Source organism: Terrapene carolina, unplaced genomic scaffold, assembly GCF_002925995.2.
Source record: "Terrapene carolina triunguis isolate 2854851 unplaced genomic scaffold, T_m_triunguis-2.0 Scaffold110, whole genome shotgun sequence".
NCBI lineage: Eukaryota > Metazoa > Chordata > Testudines > Emydidae > Terrapene > Terrapene triunguis.
Window position 1 is genome coordinate 5,882,616 of NW_020664461.1, and position 11,106 is coordinate 5,893,721.

General features: G+C 40.9%; 1 protein-coding gene across 1 annotated transcript in view; it reads right to left on the reverse strand.

Moving 5' to 3' along the window:
- Window positions 1-11,106, reverse strand: part of PTPRF (protein tyrosine phosphatase receptor type F) — a 397,824-nt gene that overhangs the window by 329,387 nt on the left and 57,331 nt on the right. The window contains exon 2 of the mRNA XM_026651946.2: window positions 6,738-6,897. Coding sequence (XP_026507731.1) covers window positions 6,738-6,819 — 82 coding nt within the window. The 5' untranslated portion in view covers window positions 6,820-6,897. The remainder of the gene's footprint in view (window positions 1-6,737; window positions 6,898-11,106) is intronic.

Sequence of the window (11,106 nt, forward strand, 5' to 3'; positions counted from 1 at the left end):
AGGATCATCCAGGTCACAGCTCTACAAATTTGCCTTCCGTATCAGGAAGAAGTAATTCAATCACTCAGAGCCTGAGAAAAAGACTTGCTTGCCTCCCAAGAGGCAGCGCTTCACACCCTAAACATCAGTATTTGGAACGGGGGCTGTGAAGCAGGGCCAATTTTGGTCAATTTAAACATGAGGAAGTGTCCTGAACTACCTCGGACTCCTCCTGCTTTTGTATCTGATGGAGCAATGCCCCTTGTTCTGTCTAGGAGAAGAGCAGGATCATTATCTATTAGGAACCTTCATACCTTAGAGCAGTGGTTCCCAAACTGGGGTTCGTGAACCCCTGGGGGTTCACAAAATGTTACAGGGGGTTCTCGGGAAAAAAATCTCTAATGGCGGGTAGAGCTGTCCCTAGGGACCCCGGGCAGCACGGGGCCAGCAGCCTGGAGCCCCTAGACTTCCAAGAGCTAAGCAGATCAAAGCAATCATATCTATCACACTGAAGAGATTTAAACTTCAAGACTCCTTATAAAAAAGGGAGGTGGATATTTTTTGCTGTTTTTAAAATTAAATAGGGAGCTAGTATTGTTTTTAAAATTATTATGAAGAACAAGTTTAAGCTTTGTTGTAACGTGCGTTGTTTGCCTGGACTACTCAAGATCTGAATGCTTGTGTAGGAGGAACTCTGAGTTGGCTTCTTAAATACCTTCATGCTGTTTCAAATCTGATACTCTTTGATGAAACATAGGAGCCTTGTCTTACAACAGGCTTATTCAAAGTGATACAAGCTACGAAAGTGAGATCTTGGAAGAGTGTTGCCGTTTTCATAGTGTAATAAAAATACTGTAATGATAAATAATAGTTAATAATAAATAGTGTGTAATAAGCATGTTATAAAAACAAATTTTATATTTCTAAGATCACTGCTTTTATAATTTATACTCCGGTAAAGGAGAAAATCCCTGGAAATATTCATTTTTAGGAGGGGGTTCGCGAGACTTGACATTTTAGTAAAAGGGGTTCACAGGTTGTTAAAGTTTGGGAACCACTGCCTTAGAGGATAAAGCTTGCATCCTCTTGTTCTCTCTTGACTCCAAAACAGGGTAAGAACTATTTATATCAGATGAGGTGAATTAAAAGTTTACAGTCAACACCACTCAGGAGAACCTGAGGAAGGGGACAGCTGTGGCATAACGACCATTCCCCCAGCTGTAGTCGTGACCCACTCAGAGAGGCTCTGAAAGAGATTACATTAACCCACCAGCTGCGCAGAAGTGCTATTGCTGGCAAATATTATTAATTTCTCATCTTTCCTCCTATTCCCCCTTACACGTCCCTGATCTTACTTCCATCCGCTCGGAGCCCACTGCCTCCCCTTCAGTCAAGCTTAAAAGCTTTTGATCCCTTCCCTCCCTCCCTCACATCCAGGCTCTCACCACGCTCCACAGTGACTTCCTCTAGTGTTTGTAAAATTGTAGCTTAATTACAAATCTGACGACAAAGTAAAAATTGTGTGAGGAAGCAGCTAACTATTATAACAAGCTGCACTAGAAGCACATCTCAGCCATCTACTGCCAAGCTTGACTTTCTAATTTCCAAGAAAAACCGAGAATCCGCCTGATTTTCAAAAAGTACTAAGCACCTGCAGCGCCCATTGATTTCAGTGAGATTTCTGGGTGCTGAGCCTTTCTGAAAAAAATCAAACTTCTGACAGGTATCAGTGGCAGCCAGGAGCTATGTGGAGACACAAGATCCCACTCATGTCATGCACACACATACAGCTGCCAGCCAGAGCACCATTCCTATTCCCCATTCGCTATCCCATCCAACGCTGGTGCCCGACAACTGTATCAGAGACTGAACTCCTTAATTATCCGTATCTCCCCTGCTCAGAAATCTGGGGTCTGACTTCTCCTTTCTGCTTCGTGTGAAGGAGAATACCAGCAGTCTTGAAGTTTCACAACAAAAATGTGTGGGAGGGAAAGTCACCCCAGTCCAGAAAAAGAAGCAGACAGGAAGGTGGTAACTTAGCACCTGCCATGTGTACAGGGAGATGAGGGGGGAGGGAACCTGCCTTACCTTAGACATGGCCCCGCAAATACCTGCGGCTAGGCCTAGCTAATACAGATGGCTGCCCAAGCAGAGTCATGAAAAGCAAGGCTGAAAAACGAGCCTGCAGAGCTTTCTGCATTATGCACAACGCATTCACTAGAGCACTCCTGGAACGCATTTTCAGCAGCCCGGTTAGCCAAGTTTCTCCTCTCCTCTCCCCCCTCTCCACAAACTCTCTTTTCATAGCTTTTTCTAGGACTGTCAAGCGATTAAAAAAATTAAGCGCAATTAATTGTGTGATTAATCACACTGTTAAACAATAACAGAACATCGTTCATTTAAATATTTTTGGATGTTTTCTACGTTTTCAAATATATTGATTTCAATTACAACACAGAATACAAAGTGTATAGTGCTCACTTTATATTTATTTTTATTACAAATATTTGTGCTGTAAAATACAAAAGAAATAGTATTTTTCAATTCACCTCATACCAGTACTGTAGTGCAATCTCTTTATCATGAAAATTGAACTTACAAATGTAGAATTATGTACAAAAAATAACTGCACTCAAAAACAAAACAATGTAAAACTTTAGAGTCTACAAGTCCTCTCAGTCCTACTTGTTCAGCCAATCGCTCAAACAAGTTTGTTTACATTTGCGGGCGATAATACTGCCCGTTTCTTGTTTACAATGTCACCTGAAAGTGAGAACAGGCATTCGCATGGCACTGTTGTAGCCGGCGTCGCAAGATAATTACATGCCACATGCACTAAAGATTCATATGTCCTTTCATCCTCAACCACCATTCCAGAGGACATGCATCCATGCTTATGACTGTAGTCGTAGGATTTTATGTTTGTATTTTGTATAATTTCAAAAGAAGGATAAAGAATGTGGTGTAGCATGTATTAAATGTACTGATGTATGATTTGATTATATTCTGCCAGCCACCCTTTCTGAAAGCAGAAAGGAATGGTCTAGTGTGCCATTGGGAATGATGCATTAGCCAGAATTTTCTGTCTGAATTTTGTGATTTCAAGGAATGACAGACCTTTTAAGGTCACCACTTTGTTGTAGGTTTAGCATTTTAAAATAAATAAAATACGATTGTTTTTTCTTGCATTGCAATTCGATGTTCCTGTTCAAATGCTTTGTGTGTGAATGAGGAATGTGCATGTTAGAAAATAAGTGTGAAAGCCACCACCGGACCAGATGTTCTAGGAAGGAATGGAGGACGGACGTAAAGGCGCCAGAAGGAGATTGCAATACGCCCCTATTGAGATGTCAGAGGAGGGCAGATTGACCCATCAATGGGGACAAAATAGCTGTACTCAAAACCAGCATGGGGTAACTCCCTAAAAAACTAATTAAAGAACAAAATAATGGACAAGTAGAACAATTTAAGAAAACAAGCACACGTCAAACGACAATTGATTACAGCATGATGGTGCAAAACTCATTGGTCCCAATGAAGGAAAATCACTATATAAACAGGCTGCCATGAAACTTTGAGTTTGTCCTGCCAAGACTTCCCCGAAGCATTGTATCGTGACTGACAGAACCTGGCTCCTCCCTACCCGTGATCAACCTAGCTGGGCACTAGATTGATCCAGACTCTGGACTGGTAACTACAACATCAACTTCTGGACAGCATGTGTGTGATTGAATGCATATGCTAATTGTTGTATTTCCAATAAATGCAGCATATTGCCTTTTCCCCTGAAAAAGATCCTGTGTGCTTCTTATAAGCATAACATGACAGGTTCTGCTCGATAATGATTCAAAGCATTGCAGACCGACGCATGTTCACTTTTATAGTCAGATGCCACCAGAAGGTTCTCTTTTTTTTGGTAGTTCAGGTTCTGTAGTTTCCGCATCAGAATGTTGCTCTTTTAAGACTTCTGAAAGCAAGCGCCACACCTCACCCCTCTCAGATTTTGGAAGGCACTTCAGATTCTTAAACCTTTAGTCAAGTGCTGTAGCTATTTTTAGAAATCTCACATTGGTACCTTCTTTGAGTTTTGTCAAATCTGCAGTGAAAGTGTTCTTAAAACAAACAACATGTGCTGGCTCATCATCTGAGACTGCTATAACATGAAATACATGGCAGAATGTGGATAAAACAGAGCAGGAGACATACAATTCTCCCCTAAGGAGTTCAGTCACAATTTAATTAACGCATTATTATTTTAACGAGCGTTATTCATAGATTCATAGATTCTAGGACTGGAAGGGACCTCGAGAGGTCATCGAGTCCAGTCCCCTGCCCGCATGGCAGGACCAAATACTGTCTAGACCATCCCTGATAGACATTTATCTAACCTACTCTTAAATATCTCCAGAGATGGAGATTCCACAACCTCCCTAGGCAATTTATTCCAGTGTTTAACCACCCTGACAGTTAGGAACTTTTTCCTAATGTCCAACCTAAACCTCCCTTGCTGCAGTTTAAGCCCATTGATTCTTATTCTATCCTTAGAGGCTAAGGTGAACAAGTTTTCTCCCTCCTCCTTATGACACCCTTTTAGATACCTGAAAACTGCTATCATGTCCCCTCTCAGTCTTCTCTTTTCCAAACTAAACAAACCCAATTCTTTCAGCCTTCCTTCATAAGTCATGTTCTCAAGACCTTTAATCATTCTTGTTGCTCTTCTCTGGACCCTCTCCAATTTCTCCACATCTTTCTTGAATTGTGGTGCCCAGAACTGGACACAATACTCCAGCTGAGGCCTAACCAGAGCAGAGTAGAGCGGAAGAATGACTTCTCGTGTCTTGCTCACAACACACCTATTAATACATCCCAGAATCATGTTTGCTTTTTTTGCAACATCATCAGCATGGAAGCATGTCCTCTGAAATGGTGGCCAGCATGAAGGGGCATACGAATGTTTAGCATATCTGGCACATAGATACCTTGCAATGCCGGCTACAAAAGTGCCATGCGAACGCCTGTTCTCACTTTCAGGTGACACTGTAAACAAGAAGCCAGCAGCATTATCTCCGTAAATGTAAACACACTTGTTTATCTTAGCAACTGGCTGAACAAGAAGTAGGACTGAGTGGACTTGTAGGTTCTAAAGTTTTACATTGTTTTGTTTTTGAGTGCAGTTATGTAACAAAAAAAATCTACGTTTGTAAGTTGCACTTTTATAATAAAGAGATTGCACTACAGTACTTGTATAAGGTGAACTGAAAAATACTATTTCTTTAGTTGATCATTTTTACAGTGCAAATATTTGTCATAAAAATAATATAAAGTCAGCACTGTACACTTTGTATTCTGTGTTGTAAATGAAATCCATATATTTGAAAATATAGAAAAACATCCACAAATATTTAATACATTTAAATTGGAATTCTATTGTTTAACAGTGTGATTAAAACTGCAATTAATCGTGATTAATTTTTTTTAATCATGATTAATTTTTTTGAGTTAATCGACAGCCCTGCTTTTTTAATTTCTCTCCTGGACTGGGCTAAGCATGGTGGGTATGAGGGCTGCAGAACATTTCGAGCATAGTGTTGGTTGATACAGGTTAAAAACAAGGCAGCACCATACTGAAATATTTTACCTTCACTCTACTGACATGTGAGTCTAGAATTGCTACAGCAGGGCCACCTCCTCAATCTCCAGCAGCTCCCACCCATTCAGAAAATTCCAAGGCCAGAAGGGAACATTGCGATCATCTAGTCTCACTCCCCTCCCCCTTCATATAACACAGGCTGCAATCATAGAATCATAGAATATCAGGGTTGGAAGGGACCTCAGGAGGTCATCTAGTCCAGCCCCCTGCTCAAAGCAGGACCAATCCCCAACTAAATCATCCCAGCCAGAACTGTCCAAAAAAAATTCCTTTTGAACTAGAGCAGATCTTTAAATAAAAAAAAAAATCCAATCTTGATTTAAAAATTGTCAGTGCTGGAGAAACCACCACGACCCTTGGTACATTGTTCCAGTGTACAATTATCCCCATTGTTAAAAAAAGTACACCTTTTTTCCAGTCTGAATTTGTCTAGCTTCAAATTCCAGCCATTGGATCATGTTAGACCTTTCTCTACTACACCGAAGAACCCCCTATTAAATTTCTATTCCCCCTGTTGGTACTTATGAACTGTGATCAAGTCACCTCTTAACCTTCTCTTTGTTAACTAGATTGAGCTTCTGAGTCTCTCACCATAAGGCATGTTTTTTCCAGTCCTTCTCATAGGTCTTTTCAGAAACCTCTCCAATTTATCAGTATCCATGCAACCATCTGACTGGTAGCCTTCAGCTGCAGCATGGAGGTTTTGAGGGTCAATGAAATGAATAAAAGAATGGGGAAAATAAAGTAATGGAAATTCCCTGTGCACCGTAGCACCTCCTCCCCGCAGTACAAAGCTGTGTTTAGTCCACTATAGCTGATAAGAATCAAATCTAAGCTTTCGAACGGACAGTCATTAGACATATTGCTCCCCCAATACCACACAACTCTTATTGACAGTTTGTTTTTCAAAGCCACAGAAAAGGACAAGATTTTATTTTGTCCTTCCCAGGCATGTACTGTTGAATCGCATTGGAAACAAAAGACCATTAGGGTTACTTTTCCATTTATCTCTCGGCACATACCTTAGCCAAGCGGGTGAATATTTCATGGAAGAAAAATATTTAATGTTTCTGAGGTTTTAGAAAGTTACAGACTGAATGTTACTTACTGTCTGCCTCCGTTGAAGACATCAAGCAGCACAGAACTACTGCTGGCACAATGAATACTGGGACACAGAAGTTAGGCACCATATTCCAAAGCAGAGCCAGTCCTCCTTAGTCTGAAGCAAGTGGCCAGTACATCCAGCATTAAGAAATGCAGACTTATTCCTACAAACAAAGAGAATAGGAGAAAATGGATCAAATCTCAAGGACAAGACAGTAAAATTAGACCATGGTGCCCTAGTATCTCATCGCAAATAAATATACATATCATAAGCCCAGATTTTTTTTTACATGGGTTTAACCATCTTTCCTACTTTAACAACTCTGTGCCAATGGTGCTTCTGTGGCATGAGACATGTCCAGGTTACACACCTGGTTAGTATGCTCCTGGGCCCCATTTTGAAGCACTGCATGTAGATTATGGGCATTCTGGAAGGAAAGTGAGGCACTGGGGAGATCACTTATCGCACACGACACTACTCACAGCACTCTTGCTGTTCACAAGCGTTTCAGAGAAGGGCTCAAGTCCTAGCTCTGGGGACAAAGATTTTGGCTGTTCTTCCTTTGGGGATTTTTTGTTTTGTCTTTGTGTTTGTTTTTTAACCTTTTTCTGAGATTCACAGATATCATAAAAACTTTTGACGGTGATGATAAGCATTGCATTTTAGGAACGTTCCCTTCTGACAGAAACAGTGTTCAGACAATGGCACCAACGATGATGCTCAACAAAATCTCAGGAGAATCCAGCAAGGCGAATATTTACATCCTCTCATACTATTTAACAGTCAGTGAGGTTTCTTCTTCCCTCTATTACTGTATTATACAGTAAATCTCTTCACATGTTATATCATCATACAATACAAAGGAAATTTTATCTATGTAGTGCCTTCTACAGCCAAGACATCTGAAGGTACTTTACACAATAACCTAGTTCTAAACTAGATACAGAGAGAATACTGATTATTCCATCCCTGCTTCTATTATCGCAATCCAAAAATAAATCCAACTATGCTCAGAGGCAGGATTCTGCATGCTGAAAGAAATGCCCTTCATAACAGCCTGACATCCAATTCTCTTCTTGCTGGTATCTAACCCCTAAATCCTCATTTGTCTCCTGCGAAAGAGTTACTGAAAACACCATTAAATGTGCCGTTCTGCAGAGACAGATACAGATAGTTGTATCATTACCAGCAGGATCAACTTTATTCCAATAGGAAACTCAATTCAAGCCCCAGTTGGTTTGCCCAGTGTTAAACAGATCTGTAAATATGAACAGCACAAGGGAATGAGAATGAGTGCCTGGACTAACAGTGAAGATTATGCCTCTAACTTCTGCATGTGCTGTTAACTTATTCAACCTGATAAAGCAAGAACCTTCTGCAGCACACTTTCAGCAGCACTATTCCATCGGACTCATCAGCAATAGACCCGTAAGAGGGCTGCTCTCCCCACAAAAAGCGCCAAGTATTCAAAATTACTGTGCCAAAACTAATATTTTGTGTCACATTCCACCTCTGATCAGGGCAGAGAATGTGGCTTACAACTAGCTTAGAAGGCAGCTTGGATATTTACCAGACTAACTTTTGAATGAGTCATTTTTGAAGAGTATTGGCTCAGGTCTGTCTGCACCAGACAATGCTCAGAAGTCAGGTGAAGAGCAGCATGGTGTCTCATGTTCCTCATTCAGAGAAAACTTACAGAGAAACCCCAACTAAGAGAATAGATCAGTCTCTCTTCAGCAAACTAATTCAAATTTGCTCTGGTCTCAGGTTTGACAGATTTATGACTTTTCAGGCCGATGAGCTGGGTATAAATCGCAACATAAAGTGATGAATTATCAGTTGTCCCACAAGGTATTTTATAGACTTGCTCTTTTTGCAACTGTTCACTCCCTTAAACTAATTTACCATCTTGGTTAAGAGAAACCAAATTTCTTAGGCAAAATTGTTCTTATCCATCCCAATCCCCATTGCTCTATGGCTAATAAAACCCCATAGTCTTTCTTTGTCCCTCAATAGGAAGAATCCTCTTCTCTCTCTCTCTCTCCATTGTTGCAGTGTATATGGAAAAATTGCCTACATACAATATTTAAAACCCTCTAAATTGGAATGCTTTAATTTTTTATAAATCTAAGTAACTGTCATTCTGTTTTGAAATTGAAAACATGAAAAGGGCCTCTATTTATATGGTTCAGCTCTTCCATTTTTAGAAGCAAACAGCTCTCCCCAACCAGACAACCTAGTATTTGATGCAATGTGATAGAAAGTCAGGTTAAGCACAATTAACCCTTCGGAAGCAGATGTTACCCATACCAGAACAGCCGGCAGGGGAAAAAATCCTGAACCAAGACTGTTAGAGGATCTCTTCCCTTAGGTGCAGGAGTGGCATCAGAAGAAAATTATCAACAAACCAAGTGAGATACGTTTGATATTGAACTAAGCAAGAACATACAGGCTCAATGCAGGGACAAACGTTAGGCAGCACAAATCGAGGCGAATTAATGCTCTGTGATCTGCTGACTGTTCGCCTTATTGTTTCTTTTGTCATCTCCTGCTCACAATCCAATGCCTTTCCCCTGGCTGCTGTCCCTTACACAGCACAGTCTCCCATGTACCAAATGACCTCACTCCCCTCCTCTTTCCTATCCCTCTCTTAACCTCACTTCTTTAGACTAGCATCCCACTACTAAGCTAGCATCTGTGAGCGAAGATACTACAGGGAACGTTCCTTCACAGATTCCCATTGCCATTTCCTCATGTGACACGAACAGAACTATAAAATCTAAAACATGAAATCCAAAAAGAGTGGGGCTAAGCATCACGGACGACAGGCTCTAGGTAAACAGCTCTGAGTTTAGCATTCTCAAAAAGAAAAAAAGCATTGAATTTTTAGGGTGCCAAGTACCCCTTTTATCTGTAATTTGGAAGAAAACCTAAAAATCTGATAAGAAAACACAACAGACACAGTAAACAAGCAAGAAAAGTTGGACTAGTTTAAAACAAAGCCAAGAGTATCAATGGTTCATACAGTGCTGGGCAATATAGGGAGCAAGCCGGCTCTATTGGGAGAAGGTTAACTCTAAAATAGAGAGAAATCATAACCAGCATTGAATACTCAAGTCCTCCATGAACTTCTAATAAATGAAATAAGTGGGTCACCAGCAATGAGCAGCACACTGAAGAGCTGGATGAGAAGTCTCAGAGAAACTAAGGGAGGAACAAGAGACTCTCACAAAAAAACACTTATTAAAATTAAGCTTCTTAGGAAGAGATGCTTGGAACAACTTGAAAATCAAGTGAGGACAAGGGATATTTGAATCAAAGATTTCTGCAGGGGAAGAACTGCCAGATCCTGTTTTGCTTATGATCACAAAATAAAAACAATCCCATCTTTGTTGAGAAATGTGATGGGATTCCCTCCAGAAACTTTTCTGAGCAGGAAGATAACTCCAGAACATCAATTGTGTTACTATCTGACATAGGAGACAAGGAACAATTTTTCATAAAGACAGACAGAACAAAAGGGATCTGCTTTTTAATGGTGGAAAAGTATAAAATGCTCTGAAACTTGAGTCCACATATGCAGATCGGGAGATGTGAACTAAACACTTCAAACCCAATCCCAAGAGAGGCTGCAGATCTCCCTGCTGTTTCCAAACATGCTGCATGTGCAGTATAATGGGACCTCCTTTGCATTGTACATAATATCCAGGAGGAGACTCTGCATGGCCTACGGATCCTGAGGAAGACACTGACTCGTCAGTATGGAGAGAAGTGTCCACAGCACTTCAGGGTACTGAACAAACAACATAAAACTGACCAAGCAAAGCAGGTGCAAAAGTAGGATGGTAAGCAGCGAATGAAGCAGGCTACTTCATTAACAGTGAGGATAATAATCAGTATAGATCAGCGGCTTCATCCAGTGCTAAACATCTAATCTGCGTATAATGCATATACACAAAGTAGCAGAAGTAAAGTTGTGTAGGCAGTTCCTGACTTGCTTGTGAATGTTTCACTTTGCAGCCTTAACATATTTTTAGCACAGTGTGTTTTTGTTTTGTTTTTTGAGGGGACAAGGAATATAATACAAAGGCACTAGTGTAGCAATATGGACAAGACTCAGGCTAGGTCTACACTACAGCGGGGGGTCGACCTAAGATACGCAACTTCAGCTACGTGAATAGCGTACTAAAGTGGCGTATTTTAGGTCGACTTACCTGGCTGTGAGGACGGCGGCAAGTCGACCACTGCCGTGCCGCCGTCGACTCCGCTACCGCCTCTTGCCGCGGTGGATTTCCGGAGTCGACGGCAGAGCCATTGGGGATCGATTTTATCGCGTCTTCACTAGACGCGATAAGTTGATCCCCGATAGACC